This window comes from Pseudorasbora parva, chromosome 17 (genome assembly GCF_024679245.1).
Source record: "Pseudorasbora parva isolate DD20220531a chromosome 17, ASM2467924v1, whole genome shotgun sequence".
NCBI classification, from domain to species: domain Eukaryota; kingdom Metazoa; phylum Chordata; class Actinopteri; order Cypriniformes; family Gobionidae; genus Pseudorasbora; species Pseudorasbora parva.
Genome location: NC_090188.1, coordinates 9,649,424 through 9,672,239, shown reverse-complemented (window position 1 = coordinate 9,672,239; position 22,816 = coordinate 9,649,424). Strand labels below are relative to the sequence as shown.

At 36.1% G+C, this 22,816-nt stretch overlaps 2 protein-coding genes across 2 annotated transcripts; one reads left to right on the top strand and one right to left on the bottom strand.

Moving 5' to 3' along the window:
- Nucleotides 1-3,458: 3,458 nt before the first annotated feature.
- si:dkey-196h17.9 (tumor necrosis factor alpha-induced protein 2) lies at nt 3,459-10,749 on the top strand. The gene is made up of 11 exons (XM_067422079.1): nt 3,459-3,583; nt 4,315-4,840; nt 4,927-5,020; nt 5,149-5,262; nt 5,347-5,447; nt 5,581-5,679; nt 5,858-5,993; nt 7,645-7,758; nt 7,838-7,990; nt 9,838-9,962; nt 10,136-10,749. The coding sequence occupies exons 1-11, from the start codon at nt 3,481-3,483 to the stop codon at nt 10,287-10,289; spliced, it is 1,719 nt and encodes a 572-aa protein (XP_067278180.1). The 5' UTR covers nt 3,459-3,480; the 3' UTR covers nt 10,290-10,749.
- A 1,757-nt stretch (nt 10,750-12,506) lies between these two features.
- On the bottom strand, nt 12,507-21,087 carry tnfaip2b (tumor necrosis factor, alpha-induced protein 2b). Its single transcript, XM_067421389.1, has 11 exons — nt 20,950-21,087; nt 19,231-19,891; nt 17,691-17,802; nt 17,108-17,230; nt 16,914-17,008; nt 16,006-16,098; nt 15,799-15,925; nt 14,279-14,404; nt 13,158-13,313; nt 12,871-12,992; nt 12,507-12,792 (listed from the first exon to the last, which is right to left on the bottom strand). Exons 1-11 carry the CDS (start codon nt 21,002-21,004, stop codon nt 12,630-12,632), a joined length of 1,833 nt encoding a protein of 610 aa, XP_067277490.1. The 5' UTR covers nt 21,005-21,087; the 3' UTR covers nt 12,507-12,629.
- Between the last annotated feature and the right edge of the window lie 1,729 nt (nt 21,088-22,816).

Here is a 22,816-nt window from a genome sequence, read left to right as displayed (position 1 = left end):
AGTTTATTAAGAGAAGGCGCACGACATCGTAAACACGACTTCCCAAATCGTAATATAAACTTCTCAGGAGGACTTGAACGCACCAATTGTTCACCGCTTTGATCGTGTTTCGGAAATGTCATGCCCCTAACCATAACTGCAAGTTTTAACACACTACTAATGCAACTCAAGCAGACCTTGCTTCTTCTTTTTTCCTTCTTTTTTTGCATTTTCATACATTGGGCGAGAATTATTTAAATCCGGAGTATTTTATGTGATGTGTACCTTCCCGGAAGAAAACTTCAGAAGACGTCAAGAAACAAAGCTTAATGAAATAGAGAATAAATTTCTGTGGAGTGAACTGGTGCTTTGTAACTTTTCAGACATGCTCAAACACCAGTAAAACATAAAAAAGCCCAATAGGACCTCTTTAACATAACTGTTCCACATATCCTTAACTGTGGACTTAAGAGAACAGTATGTTTTTACATTCATTACATCAATAAAAATCTCATAGCTAGATCTTTCTGCCTGCAGAATGGCGATGTTGTCAAGGAAAACCAGCTCCTTCAGAGAATGAGTGAAGTTTTACTTCACAGTGATGTAGATGCCCTGAAGATTATCTGTGTTGAACTGTACAGAGATTTCCCACATGAGAGGTAAACCCAGACCAAACATTAGCACTAAACATTCTATGTATTGATAGGTGTTTAAATGTAGGCTCCATCTCTGTTTATTGTGTGAGTGTATTTAAACAGTGAAGTCTTCTGAATGTTTTGCAGTGAGCAGTATGTAGCTGGTCTGCTGCACTGGAAGGGGGTGTTATCAAAGCGACAGGTGGGGGAAATACTGGATGTGATTCAGAACCTGTCTCCGTCTCCAAATCATAGTCATGTCACCTGTTCTTTGGGCCTTTGTTATTTTTTTGGGGGGAAACCTGCTTCAAAATAGATGCCTCTGAACCCATTTGATATGCAGGCCTATCAACATTATTGACGTGTAAAATTCCCCAAGCCAACTTGCAGATATGGAACGGCATTGCTGCTCAAGGAGGTCACAGGTCAGATACTGAAAACAAAGGTTATATTTCAACACTATTTTGATGGTCCCCCAAAAGACATTCTAACTTTGCAACTACATGCAAATTATTCTACTTACCCAAACCCTAACCTAACAGTCTAATACTCTATTGAGTGTTAGTTGAAATGTAGTTTCAAAGTTACTTATAGTTAGTTGAATGTCTAAAGTGGACCATCAAAATAAAATGTAACCAGACAATCTCTCTTATTTCAGATTTTGTGTTATTTGTTTAACTGGATCCCTTATCTAGTTCTACGATTTAGGTGAAGGTCAGTTGGTAAAAGTAAGAAATGGAAAAGGTTCTTCGAGCATTGTGGTTTTTCTGTCTTCTAGCATTCAAATCTGATCTGGTGTAAAAAAAATTAACAAGGTCCTAGATCTTTTCTTTAACGAAACGAAAGCTTCAGAGCTACTCCGGTGACTTTATCTCCCAGACTGTCTTAAATAATATATATATTTTTTTGAATGTGGCCAACTAGTAATTTATATAACCCTCTTTCCTGCTGGTATGATGATGCGTTTTTGTAGCCTGACAAGCCAGAGCCACATCAAGATGTTTGGTCTGGAAACTCACCATAGACAGGGCTCAATCTGAGGGGCGGGATAAACGGTTGTCTTTCAAACTTCCTCTGCACGCGATAGGATAGCGCTACACCAACCAGAGCAACGAAGGAGCAATAGAGCTCGTTGATAGATTAAACATTCGCCGTATCCGGTCGGCAAAAACTCTGAACACATCTTCCCTTCTTTAAATTACTTCAGTGCCGTTCTTTGTTCTTTTCTCAGAGAAAAGCTTAACTCCAAGTCTTCCAGAGTAGCGGGCAAAGCTGATTCGAAAGACCGCCGTTCGCCAGTTTCTGTGTTGACTAGAAGCACGCAAGCGCAACTCAGCCGTCATTATGTTAAGCCCCGCCCACTCACTCTATAAACGATGTGATTGGCCAGTCAAGAGCTTGGCGTTTACAGCTCAGATGGGTATTGAGAGTTGCTAGCTAGACGACACTTGCGGGCAGATTAGATTTGCTGCCGCTAGGATGAGTCTAGATTTCTAGGCTAGCGTTTTTGATCATCCGATCCGAAGTGTTCAAAGCTTAAAACAGGTGGAAATGGAGGTAACCCTGTGAAGTCCAAAAAATATACGTTTTTGAAATGGAACAGTTTGTTGAGCATCATATTTGATACATTATTATGTATATAGTATGATTCATAGGAGAATTGTTTGATATATATGAGAATATAGGGCTCAGTGAGGTTAAAACAAAAAATCGGTTCCTCAAAATCCTGATCCATCATATTTGATACTTGCATTTGAACTGTCAAGATTGTGCTCAGTGTTTTGTTTTGTTTTCTCTGTGATCTGTTCCTGTTTGGCTGTGCTCCATTTGTCTCCATGGTTTCTCCAATCCCTGAGTTCCCTTCATTCTATGTCTGGTATTCTTAATTGTAAATGTGGTTGTATTTCTCCTGAGTGTTTCTTGTTTATTTTATTAAAGACTATATGTTTTGTTATCTAACCCCTCTGTCATGTCCGTTGATTACTGCCATTCCCTGACATTATCACAATTTTAAGAAATGAAATAAAATAAAAGCTGTATGGATAATCAATAAACCTGAGCTGCATCACATGTACAGGAACCTGAAGAAAGATGCATTTAGAATAATGATAAAAGCCTTTATTTGCTGAAAAGTATAAACTATCAATCAGATGACAGAAGGCATGTAAGAGGATTGTGTATAACAGATCTTTAGCAAAGTTGTAATAATTTTTAGAGGGCTTAGTGGCAAAAATGATACAGTGCTTTACGGCAGCATTAATCAGATTTAAGACTCCATTGTCAAATCAATGCTATGATGGGCCATGTTTGTGTGTTGGCTCAATACTGCCACGGCACTTCTAATGACTGCATGTTTTCACTTTCATTTTCACTTTCTCTGTCTTTCTTACCAATATACATGGTCTCTACAATAATAGTACAATATAACTAAATTACTATTGTAGTTTCTAACACAGTTTAGTAAAATGTGTTGTTTTTGTAAAGTTTTTGTGTGTGTGTGTGTGTGTCTTGGTTTTAATTTTGCACAACCAAAGGGCTTGGTTCACTTTCATTTACTCTTGCATAATGCCATCGACTCCAGTTGGCCCAAGGAAATGGGGTCTGTAATGTGAGAGGACAGTATGAGACTGGGTTTCACTTTCATTTACTATTACATTATGTCAGAACGCCGAGTTAGTCTAAGGACATGGAATCTGTGAGGTGAGAGGAAAGTACCAAGCAACCAATGGCTAATCTGCAAATCCATTGGCTAGAATGTTCATGAGGGAAACTCCCATAAATATACCTGTTTTAAGCAGTGTAATCTCACCATTTACTCCAATGCATACTGCAGAATAAGCAAGCTCTTCGTTTGTCTCAGTCAAGTATGGCACTGAAGCAAACAAAAATACTTTACCAGAAGTTGAAGGGGAAAAAGCAGCATGGGAATGAAGAGAAACCCTTAATGATAAACGTACAGCAGATAGATGGTAAGATACTCTTAATTTTCTATTATAGTCATTGATTTTACTCTTGTTATTTATGTAAGCATCTTTGCACTTGTTGGGAAAGTATGAAATTAAACTAAATCAATTTCCACCTGCTATTGGATCAGATGACACAATTTTTTGTGTGCATTTAATTTATTAAATAATACATAAAAATGGAATTCCTCCACAATGACTTGAATATGTTCTATGCTGAGATTTTATATATATATATATATATATATATATATATATATATATATATATATATATATATATATATATATATATATATATATATATATAATTTTTTCTATGAATTTTCAAATTTAAAATGAATTTGGATTATTTGTGGAGAGGTTAATAATTAATAATAAAAAATAATTTGCGAATCTTACCTTTTTATGATAGACAATTTTAACTTAGCTTGTAAAATGTAAATTGGTACAACTCCCCAGAAGCTGAATGATATTTATAACTGAATAAGTCATAATGTTAAATATTCACAAGTGTAAGGAAGACTTTATTTGATGGTTGCACCACATGACATCAATTAACACTTTTCTCAAAAATTATATAAATGTTGTCAAAACATGAAACCAAAATGAAAGCAAACATTTCTAAGGTCTTGGAACATGAGCTTTAGTCTGTAGATTTTTAAAATGATTTTCCTTTTCTTTATCATGCACATATGCACAGTCTATGGTCTTATTTGCCAATGACCCTTTTAACAGGGGAACAGACGTTTGAATACATGGAAAGTTCAGATCATTCTGGAGTGTATCCTGACCTGATTCCTCCAGATGTTGAAGTGAGTGGCGAAAGAGTGCTGGATATTCTCAGAAGGATTCTGAGTGACCAGTTAAACAATGATGACATTGACAAGGCAGCTGAGGTGTTGAAAAGATGGAGCCAATTGAACGGTGTTACCACAGATAAGAAAGAAGGCAACTTCCCTCAAAACTGGCTCAGTGAGTATCTTCAAGAAGTTGATCAGTTTGTGGAAAACCACATTCCCACACTGCCAGTAGAGGGAGCAGCAGGATCTCAGCTCCAGGACTTTCTAAAGAACACACGGAGCATGATATTCTATGAGGTGCTTCGATTAACACCTGTACTGGAAGACACTGGGCTGCTAGTTCATCTGACTGACAGTTACAGCCGACACCTCTTGACCAAGTTAGACCTGCTCCTAAACAGAGATCTGTCTGTGAAAGATACCTTCTGCCTATTACTGTGGGGAAAAGAGGTTTTCTTCAGGTATGAAGTTGATTGTTTTTTAGTTTTCTGTACATTTTTAAATGAAGCATGAACTGTTGATGAATATGAAATCATTTATGTTCCAGTTCGGATTCACGGCATGTCTTCAGAGTGGATGACCCTCTGCTGTTGACAGAATGGTTTGAGAAAGCAACGAGGAAACTGCTGCCAATACTAAAGGTCATGATATGCTCCACCTTTAATTTTTAAAATCATTATGTGTTAGGCTAACAAGGTAGCCAAGTACCCAAAATAACACAATGTTTAGGAAGGCCATATCTCACTCTGTCCCACTTTAAACTCCACAGGATGAAATCTCTAGAACTTTACAGAACATTCTGTGTTATGATGAGCAATATGGACATAATGAGGACTCAATGGGGGAAGAAAGTTTTGTCGAATTGCACATAGATGTCATTCAGGTAAACAATGCACATTTCTTACAAAAAAAACATATTTATTAAATATGCATTATCCACTTATTTAATGTTGTTATGTCTTTACAGTATCTGAATGCTGTCATTATGAATTCTAAAGCGTTTAGTAAGACCCTCATGTGTAAGGCACAAACACTCTGTCTTAAAGAGCTTCATCGTTTTGTTCAAAAGTAAGTGTCTAAAATGTGTATATCTTCATATGATCAAATTATTTGTTTATTGGTTTCTTCATACCAACATACTGAAATAATTTGAACATTAATATTAACTTTTAATTGTCTTGTTTATATTGTGTTTTTCTAGGTATGTGGATGCAGAAAGAAAACACCTAAAAAAAAGGGAACCCCTGAACACAAACTCAGCGTACCTATTTCGGCTCATCAGCACCTGTAGGCAACTCAGGTCAGTTTTAATTTTAATGAATAGAATAATAACTTTATATATGACTCTAAACCTGTTCAGTGTATAATTAACTGGTTTTATATGCACACTGTTCTGATTTATCCTGTATTACCTGCATTATGTTTATACACAGGCAACCACAGAACCATGTTTTATGCTTATGTTTATTTTGCTGCAGATTTTTTGCTCCCCAACTCAGCAATCCAGACACAAACAACAGCGGCACTCTCTTAAACATTATCTGCTGCATGTTAAGAGAGCTGGAAGATCACGTTTTGTCTATTGTACAAAAGATGATGAAACGGTTGGCACAGGTATGTCATTATTCATGGGCGTAGATTACGCGGGGGACGCGGGGGACGTGTCCCCCTCACTTTTAATAAAATGTATTTTCGTCCCCCGCGCTTTTACTGGGTCTCACCGATCCTAGTCGACCCGCTCCGAGCGGGATCCGAACCGGCGTTACCCTGCGCGGGGGCGGGCAAGTTAACAGGGACGCTAAAAACAGATTTCTTTAATCTGGGTTGATTGCGCGCTTCTTGAGGTCACGGGCAAGTGTATTTACATTGAAACCAATGTGAATACAACAAGATTTAAATTCAGAGACAAAAAATTATCTATGCATGACCTGTCATTTTATTCGCGTCTAAATATGAGGGCGCTCTCACAGAATGTCAAAAGCGGATTCGTAGAGGTAATATCCAGTCACGCTGGAGCTGCAGCTGAAGGAAAACAATCGTTATGAGTTATGAAACGTGACGACGACAATCAGACGATTGCGACAATATATGCTTTATGTGTGTTTTTCAAGTCATCTCAAGGCTATTTATTGACAATAAAGTATAGGCTATCATATGAATAATGCAGCTTTTAAGGTTTAGTATCTTCTGCTCAAGGCTGCATTTATGTAATCAAAAATAGTTCAAACAGTAATATTTTGAAATATTATTACAAATTAAAACAGCTTTTTTCCTATGTGAATATAGTAATTTATTCCTGTGATCAAAGCTGAATTTATCATCATTACTCCAGTCTTCAGTGCCACATGATCCTTCACTAATCACTCTCATATGATGATTTTATAATCAAGAAACATTTATGATTATTATCTGTGTTGAAAACAGTTGTGCTGCTTAAAAATGTTGTGGAAACCATGATAGCCTACATGTTATTTTTCAGTATTCTTTAATGAATAGAAAGTTCAATGGACAGCATTTATTTGCATTCATTAAATAAATTATTATCTTTTGTAATATTAAAAATATCACTTGTGATCAATTTACTGCATGTCTGATCAACAAAAGTATTAATTTCTCTCTTTTTTTAATTTTACCACAAATGTTTAGATGATTTCCACAAAAATTAAGCAGCACCATGAGCAGCACAACTGATAATAATCATAAATGTGTGTTGATCATCAGATCCTCATTTGAGAATGATTAGTGAAGGATCATGTGACACTGAAGACTGAAGTAATGATGATAAATTCAGATTTGATCACAGGAATAAATTAAACTTTTCGATATCTTCACATAGAGAACAGCTGGTTTACATCAGAATATATCTATATATTTTTTACATTGCACAAAATCTATGGAGTCTTAATGCACAAGTGTTTGTAGTATATAAACCAATCATAAAATTGGCACAAAAAATAGGAGAATAATATTATAGATATTAATTAGTGGTTATTGTTCAGCAGTGTATTTGATATCTTGCCCAATTAAAAGCAAGAGATGCAATAAATGATATTGGTCCAAAAAAAAAAAAAAAATTCTGTCCCCCTCACTTCTGAAAAGATGGCTACGCCCCTGTCATTATTACATAATCAACCGTTTATGCATGAAGGGAAAGTTGGGCGGGATTTCCCAAATTAACCGAATCCTAAAATGGAAAGTCCATACATTCTAAAATATTTTTTATTAGTTTACACTTGGAAATTAGTATAGTTTCTCTCATTTCCAGGACAGTTTAAGACGTTATTTCAAGAGGGGTGAGCGAATTCATATCCTGACAGAGGCAATCCAAAAGCAGTGTGCATATCTGCCTCAGAATGATGCGGGAAAGGAGATTCAAGAGGTTGGTTCTGTACTTATAAGCCCACTCAAACAAAACAGAATTTTAGCTTTACATAACTCTTTCAACTTTTTTTTAATAGATCTTTGTGAATGTCGCCTTCGACTGTGTTTCACGCGTGTATCTGGATTGCCTGATGAACAGCAAGACCAAACGGCTTGAAAAGAAATGGGGAAATGTCGGAGAAAGGATGAGAGAGGATGCCCTCAATTTCCAAAACACATTCGCTGAACTGGTAAGAAATCTTTGTACTTTTAAGGGTTATTTTTTATTATTAGAAATGAAATTATAAGGGGGTACAAAGGCCCCGCTATTGTCTGTTCAAGTTACAATTGTTACGTTTCATTTAAAAAACATTTTAAAAAAATAAAAACAACATAGGTTGAGGGAGCTGAAATCTGCCATTGCTTATTGGAGCAAATGATGCAGTACTAAGTTATACTTAAAGCTAGGGGTAGGCAATGTTTTAACATAAACACTTTTTGTTATACTGGTTTACACTGCGTGCACAAGGGGGTGGGTGGGGTTGTTTTGAGCCCCTGCCCCTTTGAAAGTGAAAGTGCCCTTTTCAATTGCACCACAGTGCCCCCGGCCCTGGGAATGTGATTTCTACCGAGTCTGTGCATGCTACTGCTGGTTGAAACTGTCTTCATCTTGCTAGCAATCAATAATAGAAGTGCTCTACATATTATAAAGTTCTGTCATGAATCTCTAGATGGAGCACAGACGCACGCTGTTAGGTCCTTAACTCAATCTGCTTGCAATCACATCATTCTCTATAAGGCACATCTGATTAGTTCCTCTTTATCAGTAGCCAATGAGCTCGCTGCTCAACCTTCAAATACTGGTCAGCATTTGCTGCAGCAGCTGCATTCAGAAATCCTCCACTTTCCCCAGCTCCACTTGTATAGATCTGTTATGGGCATTTTTGGGGAAAGTGACATTTAAAAGTAATGAATTACAATATTGCTCTGCTCCCTAAAAAAGTAACTAATTACGGTACTTAGGTACTTTTTGTGGAAAGTAATGCGTTATGTCATTTTTGCGCTTCTTTTTCTCACTGGGCTTGCTTGTTTGTTTTTTAATAACAAAAAAAAAAGTTTTATTTTTGGCAAATATATAACCCGCCAAAGTGGCTAGTCAGTATGACTGTGTTATACGCCACAGCTGATATCTACCTGCAAATGGTGGGTTGGCGGTTGTTAATGTCAAGCCCTGGTCATATCCATTACCATGCTAAACACATTGTCAAGACAGAAATATCTTTTGTGGAAGTCCAAGGACTAAAAAATGCATTCAGATGTAGACACACAGTCACTGAGTGCCACAAACAAACAGCAGCCACCTTTTACTTATTCTGCGCTCACCATCTGTTCACAAATTGTCTACCCCAACTTTAATGTCTTTAAGAGACTGAAGTAAAAAGAACTTTGATCTAATCTGTTATTTGAATCTGAACTTTGTCTGAACTTTGATTTAATCTGTTAATCTCCAAGGGTACGACTCATTTGCAAATTAGCCAAAGCATCAACACAATGCTAGCCTAGAAATCTAGACGCACCCTAGCGGCAGCAAATCTAAACTTCCACGAGTGTCGTCTAGCAACTCTCAATACCCATCTGAGCTGTAAACGCCAAGCTCTTGACAGGCCAATCTTATCGTGTATAGAGTCGGTGGGCGGGGCTTAACATAATGACGGCAGAGTTGCGCTTGCGTGCTTCTAGTAAACACAGAAACTGCCGAACGGCGGTCTTTTGAATCAGCTTTGACGGTCTTTCTCTTAGAAAAGAACAAAGAACGGCACTGAAGTCATTCTTAAGGGAAGATGTGTTCGGAGTTTTGCCGACCGGATACGGCGAATGTTTAATATATCAACAAGCTCCGTTTCACGTTCGTTGCTCTGGTTGGTTGTAGCGCTATCCTATCGCGTGCAGAGGGAGTTTGAAAGACGATCGTTTATCCCGCCCCTCAGATTGAGCCCAGTCTATGGTCAGTTTCCAGAACAAACATCTTGATGTGGGTCTGGCTTGTCAAGCCAACACAATGCAGAATGTTCATAGAAAATGTATCTGTTTTCTTCAGAATGGCAGTGATGGCAATAGGAACCAGTTTCTCCTTGAGAGATTGAGTGAAGTTTTGCTTTGCAGTGATGTAGATGCACTGAAGATTACCTGTTGTGATTTGTTCAAAGACTTCCCTAAGGACAGGTAAACTCATCCAATGACACTTGTCTATCTTTGTATAACATTTGTAATATTCAAACATGTCATTACAGCTCTGAAAATGTAAGTTTTATTAATATTTGTGAGATTATTTGTGTATAAATGTGTGCTTTCGTCTTCATCAGACAGTGTAGTGAAGTCTTCTGAATGTTTTGCAGTGAGCAGTTTGTACCTGGTCTGCTGCGCTGGAAGGGGGTGTTATCAGAGCGACACGTGAGGGAAATACTGGATGCGATTCAAGACCTTAACCTGGGTTCAAATCCTAGATGTGTCATCCTTCCTCCCCTAAAGGGCCTTTGCTGTTGTCTTTGATATAAATAACGCCTTGAGCCAGACTCATAAAACTTTGTAAAAAGTGTTTAAGTGGCATGACTGTTTCGTGACATTCATTTAAAACATGATATTTGGTCACCTTAACTACTATGTACTTACATCAAAATATAAGTACAATGTACGTATTGTGTTCATATTGTATTGCAAAGCACTTTTGCTGATATTGAGGTGGGATACGGGTAAAGTTAGGGACAGGTGTGGTGGCATGGGTACGTTTAAGGGTAGGGTTAGGTGTAAGGAAAGTGTCAACATTGTAATTAAAAATGTAATTACATGACTTAATTACAGATGTAATTACATGCAGGTATTTTTTTAAATGTTAGTAAATGTGATGGCTTAAACAGGACAGTTCTGCAGTAGCAGTCTGTGTAAGCCATGGAATAAAATAATAAAAATTGTCATTTATATAATATTTTTAATTCTGACTTCTATAATTCAGATTTTTCCCCCTCATGGTTTCAAGCTTATATCTCACAATTCTGAGAAGAAAAAACAGATTTTCAAGATAACTTGTTATGCTGTTTTTATTTTATTTTATATAAACTTTATATAAATTTATCACTATAATATAAAATTGTTATATGTTTAAATGTTATCTATTTAAAAGGTAACTGTTAAAGGTTCAAATATTATTTCATGCAGCAACTATAGGGGTAATACATCATGTCCCCTATTAACTGCATATGTGAATAATATGTAGACCTATTGTTTACATCAAATGCAGGTTTCATCAGTCCATCAGGGCATAATTCAACAAAGATCTTCTTTAAAAATAAAGCCTTTTTTGCATTCCGATTCTAACATCCAAAAGCACAATAATTTATTTTCTCTTATTCCATGGATATTGTATGTTTTCCTCCAATTTTTCCTGCTATTTTTGGTGCCACCACAATGTACGCGCAACCGCAAGTGATGTAATGATGTCTGCTATGTGTTCTATTGGGCCATTGAAACAAATATGCTTTTTTGAATCTGTTTTTATTTTCTATGATTATTTGTTGTTTATTTATTATTTTTTAATGATATTGTTAAATAATTTAATATTTATATTGGTTGCATTTTTGTATGCATTGTAATATAAATATTTGTTTGAAAATAGAATGAAATGCATTTTTTATTCAATTGGGAGATGTTTTTATCTAAAGTGACTTGAATGTGGTACATCATAAGCAATTTATCATACAAAAGTCAGCAGTACTGTATAACAAGTATGCAAGAAGTGCTTTGGTACCTCAATAAAGAAATAAATGGCAGCTTTTGTATTCTTTAATGTCTTTTTTCTGATTAAGTAATTTTCACAGAATAGATCTTTTATCGTTTTTGTTAAATGCATTTTAATTGTGTGTGTATGGCTGATTGACAGTTCGTTTTCAAGGAAAGGAAGCAGGAGGTATAAATATGTACACTAAAACCATCCTGTTTTGCCTTAGAAGGATACACCTTGTCAGGAAATCTTCAGTTGTTCAGGAAGTGCACATCCATTGTGATGGCAGGTTTGTTTCCTAACTGCACGGGTAAATTGGAATAGCTTACTACATGGCCCTTTAACACCATATCCTGTTTGCAGACAACTGTTACGGGCATTCTCATAATCAGTAATTGTCACACATAGCGGCAAAGAAACAATTAAGCTGTGTGTACTGGAATGATTTGATGATAAGACACAATTCCCATAATTTCTCTTAGGTTTATTTTTTTAACCTTATAATGGGTAACTGGAGTGTAGGGTGTTAAGAACAAAGATAAAGATTAAAGTAAAAAAAATAGTCATTTTAAAAAATAATGTTTTTAACGTAATATTTATTTCTAAAGCATTAGAAAAGAGTTGGCGCTGGTCTCTCACTACCTTCCACTTCATCACATGAGTTATTAACAATCTGTTCATCTGATTTTACTTATTTTGCTCGATCTGAGTGGCCTGGTGTTCCCCAAGGCTCAGTTATGGGCCCTCCTTTATTTATGAACTGCCTCTTGGGCATATTTTTTTATTTCCACTGCTATGCAGATGACATACTGAAATTAAAAACTGGTTTTCGTCAAATTTCCTAAAACTTAATTGTGTTAAAACTGAAATTATCCTGGTAGCTTCTCTCTGGCTATTACTCTGTCCATAGTTTTTCCATCCATGCAGGTTAAAGTAGCCTATAAATACAATTTATTGTTATTATTTTTTATTATTAAAGGGATAACACAAAATATAGAAATCTGCCATTTTATTTCACAAAGAATTTCAGTGTACAAAATGATTGCACGATGCCTGAGCACAAGCAATTCTACAAAAGCAAGCAAATCTACATAAGCAATGTGTAAATGCACAATTCATTTAAGCCTCACTATGGAAAAGAAGCTCCTGCTAAACTGGAGCGAGTCGCTCTTGTCTGTGATCTGATCTTGGCTGCATGTGACGCTCTTCAGGATCTTCTTGCGGTCTAACGAAGAAAGATTTCCCTTGAGTTTCAGCCAAGCAGAAATATGACGCTCACTGTAAAAACACAGAGACGTGAGGATAGTGCAACAGTTGTTCTTGCCAAAATAATTCCACAGGCAGAATCCACTATACCTGAGGTCAGGATAAACGCTCATCAGGTGTACCAGCTCTAACTTCATACTGTCTGGATCCTGAAGTTTCAGCAGTTCCGCTAATTTGGGAAGAATGTCTTTTAACCAATCCATGTCTGATCCCTGGAAATAAAGTAAATTCGAAAAAGAAAAAAACAATCTAAAATTAGGAAATGTAGATCATGCCATGTATCATGATATTTGTTTCTTTGGAAATTGGTTCTAGGGTTTCAGCATGAAAACTGATATTTTAACAACAACAACAAAAGTTTTTGTTTGTGTACTTACAGCTGCAGTCAGACATGTGTGTATGCGTTCACTGTTGAAGCACAGTTCTGAAGCTGCCATCTGTTGCTGATCTTTATTTGAAAGTTTGATCTTTTGCTTCATCATTTTCCGTACATATTCAGCAAGAACCTCCTTATGCATCACACCCAGTAGCTCCTAGTCATCAAATGGTAATCAATCAATCAATCAATCAATCAATCAATCAATCAATCAATCAATCAATCAATCAATCAATCAATCAATCAGTCAATCAATCAATCAATCAATCGATCGATCGATCGATCGATCGATCAATCAATATACCAATCAACCAATCAATATATCAATCGATCGACCGATCAATCAATCAATCAATCAATCAATCAATCAATCAATCAATCAATCAATCAATCAATCAATCAATCAATCAATCAATCAATCAATCAATCAATCAATATATAAATCAATCAACCAACCAATCAACTAATCAATCAATCAATCAATCAATCAACCAATCAACCAATCAATCAATCAACCAATCAAACAATCCATCCATCCATCCATCTATCCATCCATCCATCCATCAATCAATCCATCCATTTATCTATCAATCAATCCATCCATCCATCCATCCATCCATTTATCAATCAATCAATCCATCCATTTGTCAATCACTAAATCAATCAACCAACCAACCAATCAATCAGTCCATCAATCCATCAATCCATCAATCAATCAATCAATCCATCCATCCATCCATGCATCAATCAATAAATCAATCAATCAATCAATCAATAAATCCATCAATCAATCAATCAATCAACCAATCAATCAACCAATCAATCAATCCATGCATCAATCAATCAATCAATCAATCAATCAATCAATCAATCAATTTATCAATCAATTTATCAATCAATCAATCCATCCATCCATCCATCCATCCATCCAACCATCCATTTATCAATCAATCAATCAATCAATCAATCAATCAATCAATCTATCAATCACTTTATCAATCAATCAATCCATCCATTTATCAATCAACCAATCAATCCATCCATCCATCCATCCATTAATCACTAAATCAATCAATTAGCGAATAAAGAAGTCAATCTTTTGGTTGACCTTTATGTTCATACCTGGCAAGACATTTTGTCCAATTTGTTGAATTTCTGAATATGTCTGTCCAGCTTTGCAAGCAGCTCTTCACATACACGGTGACTGTCCCTGAGCCACTCATTGGTGCCCACCTTCCTGTAAATGTTCTGCAGGAACAGATATATTGACAGGTATTTATTTTATTGCTTATAGAAACTAACATGCAGAATCTGGTCAAGATGTGGACCTGATCCGAGCAACTATTTATGTAGTCCTCTCAAGCAGTTAATAAAAGGAAATTATCCGGTTTGTTATTTATAACTGAAGAATGAGGTCCCGGCAGCCAACTGCTCACATGAATGTATTCACTGCCAAGAAAAAACACCTCAATGAGGGCTTTTGAAAACAATGAAAATCTATCGTGTAGGCCTGGTTTATTTAAAGCCATGATTCATTTCAGAATTTCAGCACATGCACATACTTAAAGCTGATATCCAGAGATATTTCGATAACTATCAAAGTGTTTATATATTCCCTTGAACATACTTAGCTAAGTTTTTTTTTTTTTTTTTTTTTTTTTTTTACAAATTGAAGCATTCAAACTAATATAATAGCCTATATCAGTTTAAATACTTAAAAAAAATTATATATTATAGTATAGGCTGTTATAATCATATTATATTGTAAGCATAATAAAGATTTAATCTCTCAAGGGGACTGTTTAGGCATCCTTGCCATTAAAAAGTAAAAAAAATATATATAGAAAATATTGGAAATTCATAAGCAATAAACAAACATTTACGTTTGATGGTTTAATGCAATCTCGGTGTAACTGCTTAATTTTTTTAATATATTATATTATTATAAATAATTTAACTGTGTTTCTACCAGACCAGTACACCATATGTAAACAAACACACAAAAAGTGGTTTCATCATGCAGTTATAACTTTTAACTTTAATATGCAATTTCTATTTTATTTAAAAACATCATTATAAAATGATGTTATGACATTACTCTTTGCGTTCGCTCAGCGGCTGCTGTGACACTTTGTTGCACACTGCGGTAAGAGTAAAACGCTTCTGCCAAATAAAACCGGAAAACTCCCTCACACATCCCGGCTCCTTGGTTAAAATAGGAATTTTCTCACAATTTACAAATAGTTGGAAACATTTGAGATTACAAATAGTTGGAAACATTTTGTTTTTACATAGTGCACTTTTAAAATTAATTTCATGCATTTCAACACATTAAAATTTCTATTAATCAAATGTTACTGTTACTATTACTATTACTTTACATTACTGAAAACTAACTTGAACCTCATATATGAGTTACTTTACTTTCTTTTACACACTGTGTCTACATTATTGTTCTTAGAACATGAGGCATGAGGAATCAAACTTTGGATACTGTAGATTATAAGCAAATCCTGCTTAGTAGTTGTTGTAAGATATACTGCATTAATGTCGAAATTCAAATAAAAAATTGACAGAACATTGGCAAACACAGGGCATTTTTTCATTACATAACAGTGAAAGAAACAAAATGTTGCTTTTACCTTAAGTTCCCAACGCATATTAGAAGTAAAGTAATGATGGCTGCTTTCTGTCATGGTAGTCAATAAAGACAGACAGTCTGTATTGACATCTTCAGGGAACAGATGTGCATTCTTTGTAATATAGTTCCTGTGGGGGACAAAGAAACTCTCAATACAAACTCAAAAAAGTTTAATATGATGTTTCAGATGAATATAAGTGACACCCACCTGCACTGTATGAGGAATGATAGGTTGACCATCAAAACAGGCTCAGTGTTGGTCTGCTTGCTCTTGATGACCTTTTCATGAAAGGCTTTGTAACTGTAGGGATGGAAATTAAAGAAGGAAGTTAAAGGATCATCTGTGTAAGATATATAGAAATGCACATTTAAAGCTGCACTATGCAACTTTCCTATTCTAAACAAAGGCGTAGTTTGATGACGCCAAGTTTGAGCGCAGTATCTTGGGACATGTGGTCTTCACCTCACAGCCGGTGGAAAATAGGAGACAGGTAGAAATTATGTTCATGGATGCGGTTATTAACGTTACTGTAGTATGAAGCAGAGCAGGACCGAGTGTTGTGAAGCTGAGCACGGCTGCTGGAGCGATTGTTAAACTAACACACGGCTCACGAGCACTGGGACTTTTATTATGACGGGACGGGACACAGCCTGCACTATTTCCGCGTTTCCGGTTATGATTATGAGGTAAAGCAGCTCTGTGTATCATATTAGATACATTTAAGTGTGTTTAAAATTATGTTATGACGTTACTCTCTGCGTTCGCTCGGCGCTGCTGTGACATGTTCACACTGCTAAGAGTAAAGCGCTTCTGCAGAATAAAACCGAGGGTAACGCAGATATGACGCGATTGACAGGCGACTCGCTCAAACGCTATGCTGACACGTCCCGGTCCTTAGTTAAAATAGCAATTTTCTCACAATTTACAAATAGTTGGAAAAATTTTGTAGGTACTCAACTGAACAAAATATATAACACTGGCCTAGTGGTTTTGGGATATTTTACTGCAAAAATACTACATAGTGCACCTTTAAATACAAGAGCAAGACTGCTCAAAAGGAATGTTGCTAGTATTTTTAGAAATTAATATAAAATTAATGAGCTATAGTTACTCACTCTTTCAGAAAGTTGCTCATCTGGCATGTGATAGTCCTCGCTTTTGTCTCATCGCCTAGCATATTTTGAGCATACTGAACATGTCTATGAAAGCACTAGGAAAAGAGAGGGGGAAAATAAAAAATGTGTTCCCCCAAAAATCTGTAATTTGATGAAGGGAAATAATTGCTATTACTTTTCCCCTTTATCATTACCTGGATCACATCAGTGGCCTGATGACAGCAGTACACCTGGTCCCTCAGTTGAGGAAGTGCTCCCTCCTTCCAGGCTGTTTCTTCTCTTTCTAGAATTTTGTGGAGGCATGAGTTCACTTCCCTCTAGTGAACAATAATGGAATCAAATTAAAACTTGGTGCTAGAAGCATATTTAAAGGGACAGTTCAACCAAAAATGACACAAACACGCAGGGGTGGGGGATACTATGAAAGTCAATGGCTACTGTCAACTGTCTGGTTAACATTCTTTTGTTTGTGTTCAACAGAAGAAAGAAACTCAAGGGGTGTAGAAGCAAAAGGGTGGAGAGTGCATGGTGTGTTTGTGTTGAAATTTTGGGCTATTTTGCTTCCATAACATTAGACTAGCAGAATGAAAACTTCCAAAAGTGTTTCTTTATTTGACTGTCAAACAAGAACAAGAATTTTGAATCTGTATGTATCTGCTGTTCAGTTCTGTAGGTGTTAATTTGTTTGTGCCCTATTCACCTTGTGGTGTCTTGCCTTTAAGTGACACAGAAAACAGATGTGTTTAGAAACATTAAAAGTATCATAAAGCATCAAACCTTTTCGTTGGCCAAAAACTGCTGTTCCAGTGGTGTAATCATGTTTTCAGGAAGCAGTGGATCGAGCTTTGTGTGATCGATCACCTCTTTTATCTGACTGACATTTAGAATACTGCAAACAAATAAAGACAAAATATAAGTAATAAATAAAAAATAAAAATAATAATAAATAAAATTAAAGGGATAGTTCACCCCAAAATTAACATTGTGTCATCATTTACTCACATCATTTACCTGTTGTTTTAAATCTGTATTACTTTCTTACTTGTGGAACACAGCAATATATTTTGAACTGTTTTTGTCCATACAATGAAAGTCAATAGAGTTAAAAAAACACAAAAAACACAAAGAGCAGACCCCATTGACTTTCATTATGAAGAGGAAAAAGATATATATATTTTTTTAATATCATCTTTTGTGTTCTCAGATGTAAAAAATTAGACATTAGTAAATGATGACAGAAACATCATCCATCCATCCATCCATGTAACGGTTCATTAATCCGCTGTCTCTCTCTCGTCTTGTGTACTGTCTGTCGTGGTCACTGATCAGCGCTGATCAGCAACGCCAGCTGGTTCTCATCAGTGTGTGTCTTTATATGTTCAGTAACGGTTGTCTCATGTTGTCAGATCGTTGTGGTTCCCGGTGTGTGTGTGTGTTCCTGCTCTGTTCCCTTTCTGTTTCTGGTCCCTGGAGTCGCTCGTTATTCGTTGTGTGCTGTCGTCTGGTTGTTAGTATTTTTAGAAATGAATATAATATGATTCATTTTACTGTTCACTGGATCACTCACGGGATTTGGAGCACCTTAAGCACGTTTTCCACCGAGGTCCCTGCGTCCGTCCCTGTCTACTTGTGACCGTCTGACCCTGTGTTCATCTTCTTGGCTTCGGCCTTATATTTAATAAAGAGCGTTTTTGCAATTGCATCCAGAGACTGTGTGTCGTTACAATCCATCAATCCATCCCATTTTATTTTATTGAAAAAAAATCAGTTGCTCTTTTAAAGCTCAGGAAAACTTTTTGCAGATCTCAGTTGTTTCAGTCATGTATTTACTTGATATCAGATGTTTCTCTTAAAATGACTTAGTAGAAATATAAATTGAGGCAAATTAGATCATTATTGACACAGATAATTTGCTAGACGAAGAATGCTGTCCTCATCACAAAGTGTGTATTCTGCTACTTCTCTCAGCTTGGCACTGAAGATGTTATGGTACAGTCAGTGTGGCATAAAACTTTTTGGGTAAACTATCCCTTTAATTCAATATCTAATGACTATACATCAAATTATCTGTGTCAATAATGATCTAATTTGTCTCAATTTCTATTTCTAACTAAGTCATTTTAAGAGAAACATCTGGTATAAAGTATACATGACTGAAACAAATGAGATCTGCAAAAAGTGTCCTGAGCTTTAAAAGAGCAACTTCTAAGGAAGGATTTTTTTTCCAATATAATGAAATGGGATGGATGGATGGATGGATGGATGGACAGACGGACAGACAGACAGACAGATAGAGAGATAGATTTGCTTCTCTTACCCGGGGTAATCCTGTTTCACCCACTGCAATAAAAGAAGGCAGTCCTCATCACACAGTGTGTATTCTGCCACTTCTCTCAGCTTGGCACTGAAGATGTTATGGTACTGCGTGGCATAAAACTGGCACACATCCTCTTGTTCTGGGTAGCAGCTGCGCACCCATGTCACAACTTTCAGCAGGTCTTCTTTCAGTTGTTTTGCTTTGCTAGTGATCGAAAGCTGCATGGAGGAATGTATCTCAAGACTTGGGTCTAACTTTGCTTCTTCCATCCGCCTCTGAACAAGACGCCCGAGCAGAGCCTCGTGGTTCTGTTTACACCGCCTCGGCCTCCACGGCGGACGTTCCTTTTCTTGAAACCCTACCCAGCGTGTGTCTTGCTCCTCCTCCTGCAGAACAGCATTGACTGCTTCTTTCAGTACCTTCTGCTCCTCAGCACTCTGGAGGTCGAGGGAGTTTTCCAGCGTCTGCATCACCAACTCGAGCAGGTCCTCATAGTCTTTTGCTAGTCTAGCCTCTGAATCCTCCTCTTCCTCCACCAGCTTCATTTTGGATCCGATCCCTTCCTGCTTCAGCGCAAACAGACGGTCTTCTCGGATGATCAGCTGTCTCCCTGCGTCCACGAAGTGACGTTCTTGTAGATTCTCCTTAAAAGGGGGGACTTCTGTAGAGCGCAGAAAAGGGATGCTTAAACAAGGACTGTTTTTACTGTGCACAAGCAAGGTTGCATTTTATTCTTTTAAAAAGCGTTCATATGTGGAAAAGAAGTAAGAGTTCTGTGCAAAACATCATTGAGTGTACATAGTTTTGAGATATGATATCAATTGGGATGCACTTTACTGACTTTGATTCCATCATTTTAACTTCACACAATAATTTCATTTCATCACAGCAATTGAAATCACAATGTAATTTTCTTAATTATTAATTTAGGTAACACTTTATTTTACAGTGTCCTTGTTTCACATTACAATTACTATAAACTGTGCCGAATTACATGCAAATAACCCTAAACAACATCCTAATCCTAACCCAGTATGTAGTTAATTATTATTACTCAAAATTATTAAATGTATAATTACACTGTAACACAGATACCTTCAAATAAATGATTATACTTTATTTTAAGGTGTCATACACAGTATAATTATATATTTAAGTATTGGGTTATATTAATTAACAACATGTACATAGGGTTAGGATTTAGGTTTGGTTGAGGGTTAGTTTCATGTAAATATGCATAATTTACTATTATGAGGATGGCAAGTATATAAAACAAGGACACTGTAAAACAAAGTTGTAAACGTTTAACTAAACTAAAAGTAACTTAAAACAGCATAATGTTTTTACTTAAACATAAATACATTTTTCACAATACCATACATTTATATGTTATTAATATAAATGTATATGTCATATAAATTACACTTAAGTTTTCCATTTAAGTGGATTTAAATGGGTCACTGCAGCTGACTAAATCATTGGACAAAAATTAAAAACAAAATCTAATGTTTTTTTCTTCTTCTGTAATATTCTTCTTCTGTAAGAATGCCAACGCAGATCATCATAAAAAAAAAAAAACTCCACATAACCTCCACAAAGCATAACTCCACAAATTAAGGTTTTATGTAATCATTTAAATAAAAAATAAAAAAATTGAAATATAATTGTTTACCGAACATAAGCTATGTCAGGAGATTAATGAGCATCAACTCTTCCTACCTGGAGTATCATCCTTTTTGTTTTTCCGTTTCAGAAACTTTAGCTTACTGTGCATCTCTTCTGAGGAAGAAAAACAAATATCGTGATCAAAAAAACAAACCAAGCTGATTTTCTTCTTTCATTCATCTAGAATTAAACGCTTTGTGGGAATAGCCTAACGGGCTATACTTTTATAGCCTGTTCTGGGCGGAGCGTTGGCTATCTTGCAATTCCCCAATAAGGAGCGGATTTGCAGCAGACAAAACAAAAAAAGACAAGTTTCTTCATAGCACGATATGAAAACAGAAACGATAATATCATATAAAGAAAGAAAGAAAGAAAGACTTTGAGCTCTACAACAGCCCCATGCCTTCCTGAGTGAATGTCCGTTTTTCTTTTTTCTTTTTTTTCTTTTTTGCTGTAGGTTCCTGATTTAAAATAGTTTACAATATTTATAAAGTATAATTATAATAATAATAAAAAAAACTAACACGGACATTCTGCTACCTACTTAAAGACTAGCCTGTAGGCCTGCGATGCATGCTGTAAAAACAAAAAAGTATCCTGCTAGATTTACCCTACGTCTAAAAACCATCAGCTGTGTTTGCTCTGTGAATGGCATATGGTGCCTGCTTATTATAAAACTTATACCTGTAGGCCTATATTTATTTAATTTAGCTATCTAAATCTGACTTTTACCTTTAAAGTGTACTGTTATATCACCATAATAATAAATCAGATTTTTATTCCTAAAAATGCCCCTTTGAAAGTGGAAGTGAAAGTAAACTTCCACTTTCAGTGCCCCTTTCGATCGCACCACAGTGCCCAGCGAACGCGATTTCTACCAGGGGATTTCGAGGGGGATCCTAAACACCCCACCCCCGACCCCCTTTTTTAGGCTACCCAAAAATGAAAATTCTATTAATATATTGATATAAAGATATATGTCTTACGGGTATCGAACGACATTAGTGTAAGTAATTATAATTAAAGACCTCCGTTCATCCTCGGAACACAAATGAAGATATTTTTGTTGAAATCCGATGGCTCAGACAGACCTTCATTGACACCGCAGTGTCATTTCCTCTCTCAAGACCCATAAAAGGCACTAAATACGTCGTTACAAAATCTCACTACACTACATTAGCGCTATACAATAATTTTATGAAGCCACTAGAATATTTTTTGTGCGCAAAAAAAAAACTAAATAACGACTTATATGGGCCGATTTCCAAATAAAGTTTTGAACATTATGAATCATTTTATCGATGGCGCGTGTCATCTGAATCATGAATCGATATGCTGATTCATAACCATTCTAAACTTTGTTTTGAAATCTGCCCATCACTATATGAGTCCTTATTTCGTTTTTTTTGCACACAAAAACTGTTCTTGTCACATCATAACATGATTGTACAATCACCGTATTGAGATGGGCTTTGTAACGACGTCTTTAGTGCCTTTATGGTTCTTGAGAGAGGAAATGACATTGGTGTCAATGAAGGTCTTGTCTGAGCCATCGGATTTCAACAAAAATATATTCATTTGTGTTCCGAAGATGAACGGAGGGCTTACGGGTGTCGAACGACATTAGGGTAAGTAATTAATGGATTAAGAATGAAGAATTTTCATTTTTGGGTGAACTAACCCTTTAAGGTGTGGGATTACAAATGTAGCCTATAAATTGTTATATCAAGGTTCCAAGGTAATAGTATACAGAAAACATTATGTACCTAGTGTTTACATTTTGAGGTACAGATTGACTACATTCTAACGAGATCAAGCTAATCAGCCCATGTGTTTGAGACATTAGTCTTTTGTCTTTATGCACTTTCTGATCTTTTAGCATGACAAGCTCAGAGCACAATTATGCTTTAGTCCAGGGCGA

Coding starts and splice junctions, on each gene's coding strand:
- tnfaip2b (XM_067421389.1), bottom strand. CDS start 21,004: ATGCACAGTAAGCTAAAGTTTCTGAAACGGAAAAACAAAAAGGATGAT. Junction 16,099..16,913: donor ATGAGCAACTTTCTGAAAGA/GTGAGTAACTAT, acceptor CCATCCCTACAG/TTACAAAGCCTTTCATGAAA. Junction 12,793..12,870: donor AGCGTTTATCCTGACCTCAG/GTATAGTGGATT, acceptor GTGTTTTTACAG/TGAGCGTCATATTTCTGCTT.
- si:dkey-196h17.9 (XM_067422079.1), top strand. CDS start 3,481: ATGGCACTGAAGCAAACAAAAATACTTTACCAGAAGTTGAAGGGGAAA. Junction 4,841..4,926: donor GGAAAAGAGGTTTTCTTCAG/GTATGAAGTTGA, acceptor TTTATGTTCCAG/TTCGGATTCACGGCATGTCT. Junction 9,963..10,135: donor AAAGACTTCCCTAAGGACAG/GTAAACTCATCC, acceptor AATGTTTTGCAG/TGAGCAGTTTGTACCTGGTC.